At 38.9% G+C, this 17,895-nt stretch overlaps 1 protein-coding gene across 12 annotated transcripts in view; it reads left to right on the forward strand.

The window, feature by feature from the left end:
- Nucleotides 1-17,895, forward strand: part of Pcdh15 (protocadherin related 15) — a 535,963-nt gene that overhangs the window by 279,812 nt on the left and 238,256 nt on the right. For all 12 annotated transcript variants that reach the window (XM_038341596.1, XM_038341597.1, XM_038341595.1 and 9 more), the window contains 2 exons: nt 2,944-3,078; nt 4,654-4,803. In XM_038341596.1, coding sequence (XP_038197524.1) covers nt 2,944-3,078; nt 4,654-4,803 — 285 coding nt within the window. The remainder of the gene's footprint in view (nt 1-2,943; nt 3,079-4,653; nt 4,804-17,895) is intronic.

Below are 17,895 nucleotides of genomic sequence, written 5' to 3' on the forward strand. Positions count from 1 at the left end.
TTTTATCATTTCTTGTCATTCTTTGCCATGTGAATATATTCAGATTAATATGCATACATGTATATACAAGTATAGGCATGCTTTATGTGCACATATACAAACATGCATATTATCTCAAATGTATATGATGTTTTGATTCACTATTATGTCTGTTTTCAAATCTTATAAACATTCATGTGAACTATAATGAAGAATTATTTGATATTTCATTTTACATTCAAATAATTATTTACCTTTTTGTATATACATTTGCTTTTGCATTGGTTTTTATCCTGTTTCTTAATAGATTGGAATTTATTTTACCCTACACCAAACCATTTCCAAAGCAATACACCAACAGTTCATATATTTGGCGCATACTGCATAGGTATTTCAGGGTAAAATAAATAGCATCTTATGTCACAGAAGAGAATATTATTCATTAATAAATTATTAATAAATCATTAATAAATAAATATAGGCATGCTTTATGAGCACATATAAAAACATGCCTATTGTCTTGCATGTATGTGATAATATTTTGACTCACTAAGATGTCTGTTTTCAACTCTTATAAACATTCATGTGAACTACGATGAAGAAATATTTGATATTTCATTTTACATTCAAACAATTATATACCTTTTTGTGTATACATTTGCTTTTGCATTGGTTTTTATCCTGTTTTGTGAGTGGATTGAAATTTATTTTACCCTACGCCAAACCATTTCCAAAACAATACACTAACAGATCATATATTTGGTGCAACTGCATGGGTGTTTGGGGGTAAAATAAATGATATTTTATGTCACAGAAGAAAATCTTATATATTAATAAATTCTTTATCTTTAGCAAGCTGAAGCTCATTTTAGAGTCACATAAACATGACTGCTCCATGAACTCTTAATGAGATCAGAGCACTTTGTGTCTATTCATAAAATCTTCTGGCTACGTGGGAAAATATGTCCACTTGCATCTTATTCTGTGAAGTCCAGGAGTCTAGACTCTTCTTTGGTCCAAGGTGATGCGAACACACTAATATTTCCTGAATTTAATTCTGTAACTGTATGAAAATTCCATTAGTCTTATAAAATCAAAAGTGTGATGCTGCAATGCAGGTTGTCAAAAGAAACCTTTACTTTATGAAAACAGAGATATTAGATTCAATATACAAACTGTTTTTGCCAAAATTTTGGCATAGTTAAAATGTTTCTGTTCAAGAGCTGGAACTTCTAGTGATAAAATTCTTAAAGCGCTAGTGCTGTTTGTGTTGACACACATGCAATGAAATTTGATACTGATCATGACGTTTTTATTTAAATCATCAAAAATATAACATTTTAAAACTCAGTATTAACCTTAAAATCAATCTAAAAATATTAACCCTTAAGTGACAATTTGCTCAATGTTTCCAATTCTATCATAAACGTTTGTTCTTGAAGGATCACTAAGGTGTTTAGCAATAGCATTTATACATACGTTATAGAAGTTTAAAAGGTTCCTGTTGTAAAAATAAAAACACAAATGTCAAGGAAAGCTCTAGTGTAGTGAGAGATTAACTGCAAAATGGAGCAGAGTAATCTGAAATGTGTCCTGTGACATTACAGGTCCATGTAAGGCAGTGACTGTCAGCTCTAGGGGACACTGTTTCCATCCATAGTCAATTTCTAGTGGAAGACTCAATAGCACTCCTTCTTTGTTTTCCTGAGATGAAAGAGAACACCAACCTGACCCCCAAGGCATGGACACAGAAGTGCACAAAGACAAACACACACTGTGTCGCAGGTTCAAAAGAATAGCATTCATGTGTATGTTTGGAATATACATAAATAACCACACAGGTGAAAGCTTGTGGTTCAAAGCATGCCCATTTTATGTAAGTAGTTACTTTCTCTTTCTACACAGAAAATCTAAATTGCAGTGTCTAATTTTTTCTCAAATTAACACACGTGACAACCCCCTGCTCTCTGCTCTGTGATTAATACTTAGCAGAAGACCTGTGAAGGCATTCTCAAACACATTGCACTATGATAATATTGTAGAGGGAACACACATATGTCTACTTGTCTCCTGCATCGCCCAGCTTTATAAGCCTGCAGTGCACTGGATTCCCCTGACTTCCTTTCATTTTCTCCAGCTCCTACCTTGTTCAATGTGCAAGCAATAACCCAAGGTCCCTACCTCTGCTTCTCCAAACAACAGTGAATGGTGTCATACCATTGAAGGGAGGTGGGTGAGCAAAACTATGAAGGGTTTTCAATGCTATGCTAATTATCTTAGTTCTGAATTTTTTTTAAAAAAAAAGTTTCCTCAATAGTATAATTTTATCTAGACTCTTTGACAGGCATGAGTGTTAAGATTACATATATTTTCTAGCAAATAATCTGAAATATTTTAATTAAAATATTGTGTTTTCCTTTGATGAACTGTACAGTATTAAAATGAGACAGGAAAAAGGCAAGCCTAATATTTATGGGTAATGAATAATGCATCACCAATTTCATTCCTGTTTTACATTGAAAGTGAGAGCAACGCAGTAGCATGCATATGCTCAGTTTATTGCAACAAATGAAGTGACTATAAAATTTTACAGCTGAAATTCTAGGCTCCAAGTTTCCTTCCTTCCTATTATTTCTTATATCTTGGATCCAAGAAAGCCCAGAAATTTTGATATTAAATGACCAGCAGAAGTACATTCAATTAGCTCATTTCCTGCTCGTTCTTACTGTTGTCTTTCCTGTTTGACGTTAATTGTGCTAAGACCCACTTCAGTATTCTGGGGCCCGTGTTGTTGTATGGCTATGGTTGCTTGGGAGTAAGTGCTACTCGAATACCTCTTTTCCTTTAGGAACTGTTAATATGATGACATGTATTTATAATAAATTTCAAAGCTTAATTTTCAGGCAATACACTAAAAGCCCATTGTGTGATAACCATGTTTAAACACTGTATTTTCTTTCAAAGACAAAAGATCCAGAACTCCACCTTTTCCTGAACGATTATACCTCAGTCTTCACTGTTACCCCCACCGGCATCACCCGCTACCTGACCCTCCTTCAGCCTGTGGACAGGGAGGAACAGCAAACATATACCTTTCTGGTAAAATAGTTCATACATTATATTCTCATAGTTGAAACTGATATTAAAGTTGATAAGGTCAATGATTTGTGGGTAAAAACATGCCATGTCAGGAAGAAGAGAAAATATCCATACATTCCTTTTTCTTTTTACTCTTTATAAATGTGCGCCATTGGAGAATAATTGGAGAATGTGCCATCGCAGAGTAGTTGCGTTATTTACTGACTAGAGAAAACATATTTTTCAATCTTCGCCTTACAGGGGTGATTGATATAAAATGAAACCCAGCAAATAAAGCATTATTTTTAACTTTGGTGATGTGAATGTATTTTTCAATTTCACTGCTGTCTGAAGCAGGTGGTTCTCAACTAGCAATGATTCCCCCCTTCAGAGAACTCCTGTTGATGTGTGGCGTGTGCTCCGGGCACACACTGGTGCACATGCCACAGTGCACACAGGAGCCCAGCACCAGAAAGCATCTGCAACAGGATGTCAGGAATATTGAGACAAAGAGCTTGAGTGTGCCTTACTAGAGGGAGAATGAAGGTCCTTCAAACTGTGCTTTGTAGTTGTTTATCATGGTACAGGATACAAATGCATCAAACACTCATACATCATAGAGACCGAAGCAAGTTTAATTATAGCCAAAATCCCAAATGAAGCAATAGAAAAAAAGTGAATGAGGAAAAGGCACACATTATGGGGCTTACTTGGGAGTTCATTCTGGAAGAGCCCATGTAGCAGGTGCCTGTAGCTTCCAGAGAGCTTCATACAACTGCAACTTAGATATGGATTTTAGAAATCATTCAGGCAAGATGGCCAACAGATTGCTGCAGCACTCATGCGCATTAGGTACTGCTAAATTGTCAAGAAGGCAACTAAGGTATCTTGAGTAATGAATGTTGATGGATCATTTATGTCACCATTTTACATACTAATAGCATATTACACTGCATATCCACGGCCTTCATTTACTTAATTAATATGAGAGTTCTGATTGTGAAATAATTGCCTTGTATGCAAATTCTATAATCATGAAGAAAAATTGTCAGTAATATATTAGGGAAAAACTGTAAAGGGATGGGGAATATAGCTCAGTTGGTGGGTTACCCGTCAAGCATGCGTGAGGTCCTAGGTTCAATCCCCACTATTGCATAAATCAAATGTGGTGGTGCCTGCCTATAATATCAGTACTTTGGAGGTGGAAGTAGAAATATCAGACGATCAAAGTTAAAGTCATCATTATCTTTATAATGAGTTTGAAGTCTGTATAGGATTCCTGTCTCAAACACAAGAAATGTATTTAACTTTGAAGCGTCAGCAACATCATCGGTACAACATATGTTTCTAAAACCTTTTCATATCTCATTATTTAAAAGTTTTTGTAACCATATGGGGTGTCCTCAGTAATTGCTTCTTAACACATGGAAACACTTTGGATTCACTTGTAATCCATGTCTTACTAGGTCGCTTTATTGAAAGCATAGCTTAGCATATTTTTTAATCACATTTTAAAATGTATTAGCTTGTTAGAGTAACTTCTTTGTGCTTACGGTTTTGGGACTTCTCCACTAAGTGTGTTCTATTACTGCACAGATAACAGCATTTGATGGTGTACAAGAAAGTGAACCAGTTGTGGTAAATATCCGAGTGATGGACGCAAATGATAACACACCAACCTTCCCCGAAATCTCCTATGACGTCTATGTTTACACAGACATGCGCCCTGGGGACAGTGTCATTCAGGTAACTCCCTTGGATGTGAGGTCTACTTGCAGGAAGCCTTCCCAGGGCACCATACACTGCTCTCTCTGGGAATTGAAAACTAGCTTCAGACATACAAATAACACAGCTTTAGAAAGTTCCTAGTTGATGTTAGTGTTTCAAATAAAAATAAATATTATGGGATGGCAACAGGATGGCCCAGTGGGTAAAATCACTAGTGCACAAGTCACATGTTCTATGTCTGATGCCCAGAAACCATGGTATAGGACTGAACCACATCAAGAAATGTACGTACATGCACACATGCATTCATACACCACACGCACACCTGCACATGTGCGTGCACACACACGCACACACACACTAACAATGAATATCTACAATGTAGATGGAATATAAAGTAACTATTGCATATAAATAATCGTTTCACCTTCTGATGCTTGGGTTTTTAAAAATTTTCAGTTTACTGAAAATGATTAATTGGTGTTTCCGCACATAATTTAAATATTCAAATTACCTTTCGCTGTTGTGGAAATGGGCTAAGCTTTCTTTGCTGGCATAAATAAAAGATTGCATTAAGAAATCAGTAGATTGACATAGTAGATATTGCATACCTGGGTAAAATCAAATCATTACAGTAGAGAAATTTTAGATTAGATAGTAAATGGTTCTTTTGAAAACATGTATATCGGACAAAATTATGTTCTCAATTTGTTCTACTTTTCACATTTAAATAATTATAAGTCATTGCAAATTCCTTTAGTATTCTGACTATTTTGAATAGAAGGCATAAAGACTTGTTCATACCAATCTATGAGGATCTTTAAGAATCCAAAGTATAGTTGATTCTAATATTTTCCAAGCCATTTGCTCTACATTTTTGGGGGGAATTTGCTAGACAGGCAACCTCTAAATTTCCCTTTAGAGTTTTGGGATGTTTATCTCAGAGGACAAAACATAGGCGATTCGCACTGAAAACACAGTTGCCTGGGTTCAGCTGTACAACCATGAAGAGACCTAGACCTTCTCTGACCCTAAGGTTAGACCTAATTATGTTAAGACACTTTCAGGTCTGGGATGCCACATCCTGCATACTTATTACAGTGTCTGGCAACAAATGATTGTAAATTATTCATATGTACTGAATAATGACAAAATAAGTAGTGTTAAATGTTAGTGCATGGTTTATCATGAGATAAATAGGTCAGGAAGTTTTGAAAACTGCCCCAATGCCTCACCTGTGGGTACAGCGTCATCTTCACAGTATTTATTGTCTTGGTCCTTCAATTAACTTCATTACTGGCCTCCATCCCCAACTTCCCCATCTTCATTTCCCTGAATTATTTCTTCCTCCTGATCCCTTTCTTCCTATGAATGGGTTTTGTGCTTTGCTCTCTTCCCTGTGCCCTCTCATTTTCTTTTTCTCCTAAGTCGTCATCCTGTTGTTCAGTCATCACTAGTGTGCTACTAAGAATTCAGTAGCTCCTACGCCCGAATCTCAGAAGCAAAATGCTTCATTGCCAACAGTGATGTGACGAGAAAGGGTTTCTACCAGCATGTCAGTTGTCTCTGTGTGTGCACAAACACCTATGGATCTCTGTGCACATAGACACACATACATGCGCACAGGCATACACATACATGGACACACATGAACTACAAAGACAAGCACACGAATAAACATCTACATGCTCACGTGTTCACATACAAACACCTCTGCATGTATAATCACACATGTATATCTATACTCACACACCTGTGCATGTAGTACATACACATATACCTGTGCATGTTCACAGATACACACACACCTGCCCATGTGCACACACATGCATACTCTATGTCTACCTTTCCCTCTTTTTAAAAGCCAGGCCCCTTATAAACATCCGAAATGTCCTTGTTTTCCTCTGTTCCTCAGAGACAACCTTTTAGAATTCATCACCCATTTCTCTATATTTGCTGCTGCAATGCCAGCACATACCAGGAATATTTCCTGTGTAAGAAATGCATATTCTGATGAAATGTCATTGCCCACTTACACTCTTCAGGGTGAGCAGGAAGCCATCTATTCCTTCTTTTACTTTTACTCGGCCTGGGAGTTTCTGGGGTCTTATGAAAAGGAATGACGCAATTCAGCGTGGGAATCTCTCTGCACGTTCTGAAGGAATGCTTCGCACTGCTCCACCAAGGTTCTCCACACACTCATGTGGCCCTTCTCATACTGAGGATTAGTTCTAGCTCATTTATTTCTAGAGCAGACCTGTAATTAGTCCATTTGCATATCTATAGTACCTGGGTGTAGTAGTTGATTAACAGAGTAGGTGCTGCACGCGTGTATTGAAGACAAAAGAAAAGAATGACAGAAGCCATGTCTGTGAACAGAGGTGCAGGACGGGGACTCATAAGCCCGTGCCCTTTATCTCTGGTCAATCTGTGAACCGGGCACATTTTTCTTTAAAAAGCCATCTTTCAAAGGTAGCAGATAAGGGAATGACAATTATTTTCATGTTTTTATTTAATTAGACCTGATTCTCATCTCTATAATGGTGTAATTACAAATAAAAGGAAGTTTATATAGAAAACCAGCCAGCAGGGAATGGGAAAGTTTAACTAAGAAAACGATAGTAATTATGTGGGGAAGCGTAGCTCAAAGATGCTTGCCCTCGGGGATCAAAAGCTTATTTCCGGCATTTGAGGTCTACAAAAGTTAATTTCCCTTATGTATCTGTTTCTAAAACAGATCTTGCTTTGCATTCAAAGATTTATATTGTGTGTATTTCCCTGAACCATGCAGATTATGAAGACAGACTGTTGTTTGTGTCTATATGCCTTCAAGTTTTTTTTTAATTATTTAAAAGCCAAGAATTTAAGGTTCATAATTAGTATTTGCAATGTTATTCCTGGTGCGTGCTGAAAGAACTGTGTGACTGTAAATCATCCAGCAAGAGACTAGAGATAAAAAATGAAATTGATTTCCCAGAGAGAGAAGACTTGAAAATAAAGCAAAGAGATTCAGTGTGCAAATGCCATGTGAGGTTCTGACCCATTTCTGTGTTTCCCCTTCTCACCATTGACACCCCTGACCTGCCAGACATCAGCCATTCGGCTTGTTGCTTCAGAACCTGATGTCATATGAGTGATGGTCTTACAAGACAAAGGTGAGAGCAGGCACCCTCCCAAAAAGCGAGTCTTCACTACAAGTTCAGTAATGCCACTGTCTGTGTGTCTAAGAAAGACTACTGGGCCTGTTGGAGCCCAGGTCCATCTCTGAGTGCAGTGTCTCTTTAGTAGGTGGTAGCTAGCATAGCCTACAGGAAGTGGATAGGCTGTACGTGAAGAGTGAAGCCAGGCCTATCTCAAAGGTTTTAGTTTTAACCCTATGCGTCTATGTGTTGGCCGTATTCATGGATACTGTTAACAGACCATCATGAATCTTGCATGAATGACTAATGAGCCAATCTTTGGTTGTCTTAAAGTGGCTCTTTAACATTGTATATCTAGGCTGGAATCTAAACATTATACCCAGATAGAACTCTTTTGGTCTTCAGTCTACCCTGAACTCACTGAACAACAGACTGCCATTGAATTCCTGTTTCTCACGGCTCCACATATCAAATGCTGGGATTATAGAAGAGGTGCTACTATGTCGAGTTTATGTGGCGCGGGGTGGGAACTCAGGACACTGTGCAAGCTAGATGGGCACTCTATGAGCTAAGCAATATCTTCAGCTCTTCATTCTGCCACCCTACTCCGTTCATTCACTTCCGTGACAAAGTATCTGGATGTATGTACCAATGCACGTGTCCACACAGCTGTAGCGATCCCTCTTCTTTCTCCCCGCCCTTCTCTCTGAGCTGCATGACCTAAACTTCACGCATGCCTCCCCGCTGCGTTCACATGGAGCCACGCATCTCCTCAGCGTCCCATGGCATGTCAGACTTGAAAGCCTTTCTTTGAGTCCTCACTCTGGGTGATACCTGTTAAGGATGTGGAAGATAGGAGATCTTCCCAGATGATGGGGACTCTGGGACTCTGGCAGGATACTTTGCACTCAAAGGCAGAGGCAAATACGTGTTCTCGCAGAGGTGGATGTGATGAGCACAGGCGTAACACCTGTGGAGGCATCCGGACGCAGGTCTACTTGGATAAAAGTTCAAATTGATAGGAGACTGAGATATTTGCTTTCCTTTTACTGTATTAAATATAGTTTGCCTTGTCCCTCTAACACTGTTATTGCTAAAGGCTCTTCTATCATTTAGTCTCAGACTTTGTGTCCTGGATGATAACACACTTCTGTTAAAGACTTTCTAGCTGGCCATCATCACCCTTCCCAGGGTACCTGCTTTGCTTAGCTTTTGAATACGCATGTTTCAGAGGGCAGGTTAAGACTGCTGTGTGTGTGTGTGTGTGTCAGTTAATCCATCAGTTGGTCGGGAAAGAGTGATCTTAGATAGAAAAGTAGTTTAGATTTGGCTTTGCAAACATGAGGTTTCCTCAAAAACTAGTATATATAATATAATATGATATAATATAATATATAATATCCTGGTACAGGTGGGCTGTTGATGCTTATGTGAGTGATATGATGAAAGCCTGGTTCGACAACTCCTTCTTTAATATAATAAAAGTGGAAGCTGAATGTGAGAAGATTCAAGAGCATCCGAGCACTTCAGGTCTCCGTCTACTGTCTCAGAGTCTGAGCTTTGTGAATCTGTAAAACTCTAATAAATGATTTTGAAAGTGCCAGAGAAAGTGAAGCAAACACTTCCGGCACCCCTACAATATAAAGTCTTCTCGTAATCCCATTCCTCGTTTTCTTTTTCTGACAGTTCCTAAGAAATGAGTGGCATGTGCTGCCTATACTCAGGCATGTAACTTGTGATATTTGTATGTCTGGGGGCTATACATTGCTAAACACATACTCTTCTGAGAAACCCATCGCCTTTGTTGAGGCGTAGACGATAGCCTGCTATACTCTTAAGCCTCAAAGGCTCAATTTGTCCAATGAGCAGAAATGATATTGGGTTCAAAGACTCCGAGTTTGAGACCCCTGGTATGTCAGACCCAGGACCAAGTCCATGCAGCTTCAAGAAAGGATGCAAGATGGGAAATCTCATTTAATGACACCAAGAAGACTTCTTGGTGTCACCTTTACATTCTTCTGAGATGTGTGGACACAGAATGTAAGGTATTTTATTTACTTTTTCTATCAACATGTCTGGAGCATGAAAGTAGATATTAAAACAGTTTTATCCCACAATTCATTTTAAACAAGAAAATAGTTGGGATTTCCTGCAATAAGCACACTGTTAACCTCAGGCAGCTTTCACTTAATTTTCTGATATTTGCATTTCACTTAAAAATATTTCTGTCTTCTACTGATCATAACTTTTATTGGCATTGGCAGAAACCCCCCAATGTGTTTCTTTTCCAATTGCAACATATATTCTTCTCCAGGTGACTCTGTCTCTGTAGATAATTATTTACCTTATGAGGCTTGGTTGCTTTCCCAGCTCACATTTCTGACCCGGAGGTCAGCACCTAAGCAAATTTCATTTTTATCAGCTGTATAAGGAAAAAAGAATTCTCCATTACAGAGAAGAGTAGAGGCAGACACTCAGACCTTTTAGCACGACATTCTTCAATTATTTAACATACCATATGATTTTTCTCAACTTTTCCAGCAAATTACCTTTAAAGCATTTCTCAGATGGTTCTGGTTTGGGCTGGTTGGCTATCATAATAGACACCGTTCTACATGCATAAGGTTTTGTTTTTTAGAGACCCAGAGAATCAGTACTGTAGTACTAGCCTCTGTGGTTCATGCCACCCCCATAGGTGTCTGTGCCCATGAGCACATCCCAGTGCAAAACCTATAGTGAAAGTGCAGATGGACATTTCTCCTTCCAGGTCAGCCTTCCACCATCAAATAGTTGTGAACTGTAAACTTGCGTCTAGCTGCTTTTTCATATGGAAGAGCATGCTCTTCTCACTTTCAAAGTTTTCTCTTCATTTTCCACAGTCTATGAAGTATGGATCCATCTACGTTTTTATGCCATTTGGGATACTTAAACTTTTGAATATTCATGATGTTTCTTTGCTGAACTCAATTCACATCAACTCGGCGGATACTATAGCACTGATTCCCTGGGCTCTACCTCCAGCCTGGCTAGCCAAACTTTAGACAGAATCCCAGGTCAGAGAGTGATTGATTCCATCCTAGAAATCTGATCAAGTTCTTCTACCCCTTGCCCTTATCACCGGTAAAAGATCCCCTACCTTTGTTGTCTCCTGTTAATAAATGTCCAGCATTTGCCCTCTTCCTCTGTTCTTCAACTCTAAATTCCTTCTTGAGTTGGACTGAGCCCAGCTGGCCTTCTCTTACCAACTGAAGAAGTCTCCACAACTATTTCAAGACTTCCCAGTAAAGATTTCCGTGTCATTGTAACAGGTGTCGTAGATTTTGTTTTCCTTAATCATCTCTGACGTATCACTTGTTCATTTGTATGTTTCGCTCGAACATTAGCAAGGCGAGCAATTTTCAGTCATCTGGAAAGGGGTTTAGCCAATATTGTAAACCATTCTTGCTAAAGTCCTAGCTCCAACAGGTTTTGCACTAAAAAATTCCTTTGCCAGACGCAAGGGGAGGAACGGGATTTTTAAAAAGGGAAATTCTCTGCAGGGAAAACAGACCGACACAATCAGAATGGATAGTTTCAAATATTAATTATATGATACATAGATTTTTTTTGTAAAGGGAAAATTCTGTGTTTTGAGATAGCTACAATCTAGTATATTCATTTTACGACTCAAACTTTATAGTAGGTAGCAGTGTATGCGTAACACAGTTATACAATAGTAGATTGTTGGTGTATAAAATCTTGCTCTGTTAAATTAAAATAAACAAAAGAACTACTCTCTGAGGAAATTAGGAGTTCACAAATTCCTTAACATCAAGACAATGCCGTGACCTTGCGATGTCATTCCTGAGGGATTATTTTCCTTGTTTTCTCAGAAACAGACCAAACAGGAAAACAATGGATGAAACAGAGAAATCTCTTCCATTAAAATGCAAAACAGAAAATGGGAGTCTCAGCATGACCTGGCTGGAAGCAGGCAGAAGCACAATACAATCTTTTTTTTGTCTACCTTTGTCCCTTGTGGTCTATTGTTTGATTCCAATTTGTCTCCAGTTAAGATTCAAATAAATAGCACTTGGGGGGGGGGGAGAGGGGGATCTGAAATTCTAAGGGAAGCAGAAGTTTCCTCAATGAAAATCACATCTTATAAAAGTAAAAGCCCTTAGATTTTCTTGTGTTAACATTCTAACACTGCCTCCACTGGTATGGGGTCCCTAGAGCACAGCTTCATCAGTAATAATAATATTTGTGCTGCATAATTTTGAAAACACTTTGTTACCACACCAGAAAGCGATAATATAAAAGAGTTTGCACGTACACGTACGTGGCAAATAATAAGTCATTATCCTTTGTCGTTTGTCTACTATTCATATTTGATCAAAGTTTTTCATCCTCAAAGGTAAGTCCTATGGGGACTGGACAGCTGACTCAGCACTTAAGAGTGCTTGCTGTTCTTGCAGGAGACCCAGATTCAGCTCCCAGCCTTTACATGGCCGCTTGGATTCCAATTCCAGGCTATATCTTACCCTCTTTTGGCCTCCGCAGGTACCAGACATGAGTGTGGTACACATACATAGTGGAAGTCAACATGGAGAAGATAAAAATAAATTAAAATCTTATTTACAAAGGGCCCATAGGATAGCCAATGAAATGACTCAGCCAGTAATGGTACCTACCATCAAGCAAGAGCGCTAGAGTTCAATCTGTGAAACCCGTATTTTGTGGAAGCAGAGAACCAAATCCTAAAGGTTGTCCTCTGACCTCCACAAGCATGTCATGGTGCACATACCATACCCATGCACATACACTCACATATACATATAAATAATTAAATGTAAAGTTAAAAATATATATTAAAATGGTTCTCTTCCGTTCTTTGCCTCTTGCAACGGTATTTCCTAACCAGAAGCTTGTCAGTCTCCCCAGCTTTCCCAAGCCCAAATACTAAAAAAACACTGACCAACTATGATGGAGGGAACAGTACAGAGACACCTCTGCAAGATGCATTTGTTGTTTGAGAGTCCCCTGTGTGTTTCCCACGTCATATGAATCAACCCTTTCCCCTTTGAGCTCTAGCGCAGAGGCTTTCAAAGACTTACCGCAGTCTGGGGAATGTTTCATCAGCACGCTGGCAGAACTATCTGTGGATTCATTGTGAGCTTCGGAGCCGTCACATGTTGCTTCTTGACAGAGATAAGTTCTTAGAAATGTTTCATTAGTTATTAATCGTTAATGAGCAAACAACACAAGGCAAAAGCCAATGTGTGACATACACACACGTGAGCCTGGGCTGGCAGTGTGATACAGAAGAAGCCACTCTATAGTATGGGTGACAAGGTGCACTATATACAAGCAGTGAATAACGACCTGGCATTTTGAAGAGAGTGCTGACACCTGCATCATCCACCTATAGCAATGCTCTGTGTGACAAGTACCGTGTCCCCTCATCCCTCGTCTTCATAGGCCCATTATAATCTCGCAAAATCACAATCTATGCAGCCCCTCTACACTGCACATGGGACACAACGGCACTTTATTCATTTTCTTATATGTCTCCTTCTCTCATACTGCATCTTTCAGATACGGGTGGAATCTAACCTACGCCTAAGCAGCGTTGTATCTGCCCAATCACCTTTTAGCCATTTATTGCCTTCATTTTAAAATTTAGACATTACAAGATGTCAACATGAATTTTATTTGTTTCTTTTTGCAGTTTTTTCCCCCATCTGACAGTAAATTCCCCAAGCACAACATCATTTCGTATTTTGGCTTTCACGCAGTTCCTTCTGCATTGCCTTAGAGCTTTGCCGTATCCCTCACTCACCCTGAAATGAATGCTCCCTCTAGATTGTGACTCTCTCTCTCTCAATCAAAGTTGGAATCTAATTCTGTTATCATCACTATCATGTGGCTTTGGGTAGCATACTTTTGTAACTCTCTTCCCATGGAAAAATGGAGCATTTTCCAGAATTTTCAAGCACAGGTTTATATGGTTTAAGATATCATCAATCTACAATTCATTTGGTAAGTTTCTCTTTATTGTAAGAAGAACCACAAATGAACATTTAATGGGCAAATACTGTTTTAAATACCTCCAAATTTTACCAAAATGGCTCTATTATTTTCTGTACATTTACTTCAAAAAGTCAACTTAGATGATAAATAGAATATTAACAGATGTTATAAGAAGTAAGGCCATTTTAAATTGTTCAATTTAAAATTTTCATAAATATAATTTTAAAATATAAAAATCAGTACAAAGAAAAAGTCTATCATTCGCTTTTCATCACTCACTAAGTATCTTGCAATGTTTCAATAAAGCAATGCTACTATCTTCATATTAAGATCTCGGACCATTACAGTGAGTAGATGTAGTAGCCATAGATGGTTAAATAACTTTTGGATCACATTTACCACGTACCAAGATATCAGGGGACAATCATTCTACAGAAAAGTCATGCGTGAGTCAAGAACTTAACTGTTGTGCACTGTTGGGTCACAGTTGGGTGTTGGTAAATTTTAAGCTTCTTGTTCAAGGAATTGAAACAAAAGCCCTCATACATTGAAAAAAGTTGAGAAAAGAAACTTTATTGAATGCAAAACATTAGAAAAGACCAGTGTATAATAAAGGAAGCAAACAGCAACCTAAGTGAATATCCTCAGGCCCAGGATAATTGTTTGGAACTTCCACTTCTGCGATTCAGGTTACCAAGGGCAGAGTTTAGATGCTTCTCCATCTTGAATAGCATGTTAAGTTATTTATTTGTTAACCTTGTTCTTTCAAATGATGCATATAATTTCAATTATTTGAATACCAAATTATGCATAGAGATAAAATAAAATCCAGTGGAGGACACAATTTTGTCTTATTTTTCCTATGCATAAAACCAGTTCAAACCAGAATTGCTCTTCTAGTATCCTATTAGGTCATGAGGAAAGTACAATCAAGTCAGGAATCTAAAGTTGCTGGGTGCTTGTTTGGAGACGCATGTGTGTGCATAGTGCATGGTTAGGGAGCAAGGGTGCCATATGCATTATGGGGTGAGAGGGTGTGCCCAGCACAAACCAAGAAGAAGAAAGAGTACCATATGGCTAACTTATTTCGCAAGCTAGTGTGCCTCATAACCAGTTACAAAACTCTTTTCCTATATAATTTAGAATTGCTTTTCATAATGTGGCAACTCTCTAATTCAATTAGCTTTCTTGAAGGTAGAGTTTTGATTCATGTATCAAGACATTCGAGTACCATTCAACCTTGGACATAACTGTTATGAGGCCATCAGTATCAGTCAATGACACTTGCTTTAATTCCTGGACCTGCTTTCTCTGTGTGGAAGCTTGTCTCAGCTCAGGGTAGACAGGACCAGCAGAAATGTTCCCAAATCCAGGCTTCAGCCTCAGTACAGTGCCTTATAGGAGCCGAGTGTCAACGTCACACAGAAATGGATTGGGGACTGATAAACTACTCACTGAAAAATGGAGCCTCTGATTATAGCTAACCCAGGATGCCCAGGAAAACATAGCATCAATGCTCAAATCAGGTTGGGAATCCCTGGAATACATAGATTTTAAAAATAGCAGGACAGAATTATGAGAGGGCATGCTTAAACTTCATGGAAAGAACTGTAACTCAATATGGAAAGGAGATAAATCATTCCAAATTCATCATGACGTTGTTATAATTATTTCAAGTATTAAAATAACAGGTTTGGCTTTTATTCCATCAGAGATCTTACACTAGTGTCTGTCCTCCTACACTCAGTCTTCCCCACATCTTCTCATTTATGAGGCAGCTCTCCCCACCCCATAATAGAAATGTGTTTCACGCACCCTCACCTAATGACTTTGAACAGAAGTCACTTATATTGTCATGGCAGTGAGCACCTTAGCTGTCAAGGTGTCATCTCTACTTCTGCCCAATCTCACAATGTAGAGCCCCACAGCAAACCTTTGCCGAGAATTTAAAAGAAATGTGTTGCATTTTCAGTTTTATGCAGGAGGATGTTGCTATTAATTGGGCACTCAGAGAGGTAGTCCAGTAGTAATACTATTGGGGAAGTCAAACCAATCTAACCCTAAACTACCGATAATTTCTTTTAAAAAAAAATGTTTGCTAATGTGCAAAAATGATGTCAGTTCTGAGTTATCTTACAACTCAAAACTAAGGAAATGAGAAGGCCGAGATTATTTGAAACTCTTTAAGTCTCTTAAACATAGATCCATCCCTCTGTTCACTTGTCAGACTTTCCTCAGATGGCAAGCTTCTGTGGGGTTAGTTGTGGTGTTGGCAGAGTAGGTTAGCTCCTCTGTGGTAAGCTGACTGCAGATTTGGGTAACTTCTTACCACCTGTGTTCTGTAGCCCTGTCTGGTATTTATAGCTCCTCCCACATGGGTGCCATCCTCAATTTAATTATCATCTCTCCGTGCCTCCCTTCCAACCTCATTTATAAAAATGTTAAATAAGACCATCCATAATTCCTGTGTCCCCAAAGCACACTCCCAGCTCCTCTTCATAAACGGATGCACTGCCATTTATCATTAAATCTCTTTAGCCAATTTAATTCCCTAGAAAAATGTTAATATTGAATCCACTTTGAGCTAAGTTTTAATTAAGATTTCCTAAGACATTTTGTATAAGTGATTTACTATAATCAAAACTGATATTTCCTCCTCAGTCCCCACCCTCTAATGCTCTAATTTTATCCTCACACTGAAGATCACGACTTTGGATGACAAGACCAGGTCTCTCCAAATACACATCGTTCATTTGACTGTTTCTACAAATAGCTCCCTTCTCCTTTGCCTACGCGAGTCCCGGAATCATTTCAGGAAATATCTTCCCCGTGGCAGGCACATCTGTCTACCTAAAATACCAATCTCTGGATGAAGCATCCTTAATACCAGTCTCTAACTTTCCTTTTGTCTTCGCTATTTTTGTTGCTGCTATTTCTGTGCCCATCACCACTCCAAGCGCAGTGAATAATTAAAAATACAATGAGAGGGCCAGCAAGATGGATGGACCAGTATGGGTCAAGGCACTTTCAGTCAAGCTTGACAGCCTGGATTTTATCCTGGAACCCACGAGATAGAAGGAGAAAACGAATTACTCAAAGTTGTCCTCTAATCTACACCACACACACACACACACACACACACACACACACACAAGCCATGGTTATGAAATAGATTTTTATGTGTATGAGTGTTTTCCTTGCATGCTGTATGTCCACCATTTGCATGACTGGTACATGCAACAGATCCCTGGCACTAGAATTACAGCTAGTGATTCGCCATCACGTGGGTGCTGTGACTTGAACCCAGGTCTTCGGGAAGAGTGGCAACTGCTCTTAAGCACTGAGCCTTCTCTCCAGTCCCTTATAAAATAGAACCGGAATTACAACATGTGCCGCAGGTCTCCTTAGGCAGCTGTAAATGGGCATGCGAGGAATTTGTTTGCATTTCCTGGTGCTATTAAAGGGGGGTCGTCTGTTAACACTGCCTCCCAGCGGCCTGCATTGGAAGTCCCAAGGCAAATGCGCACCATGTGCATTTTCTCAAACAGTATGCACCGGGGTCACCAAAGTCCCAAAAGAACTTTGAAGATCTGGGACTTCAGAGTGACAGGTATTGGCAGAGCATGTGGAAAAGTGACAGGAGAAGAGGCACAATGGCTGGTCAAGGAATGTGCTGTACATATCCAAAAGACAAATTTTTTTCCCAGGTAAAAGGAGGTCATATTCTTATTCCCTTCATAGACTGCTCTGGGTGAATACAGGATTGTTTGAAAGCCTGTGAACTGCATATTAGTAACATCTCCTGCAAGGGTTATCCCTTCTCTCTTTTGTAAATGTACATCTGTCAAGAAGTGGAGGAACCTTGTTTAATATAATAAACAACTATTGCTTTATGGGATTAAAAAATAGTCATTCTCCTCTCATAAGCAATAAGCGCCAGTTGTCTACAAGTGGTTTT

This window comes from Arvicola amphibius, chromosome 9 (genome assembly GCF_903992535.2).
Source record: "Arvicola amphibius chromosome 9, mArvAmp1.2, whole genome shotgun sequence".
NCBI lineage: Eukaryota > Metazoa > Chordata > Mammalia > Rodentia > Cricetidae > Arvicola > Arvicola amphibius.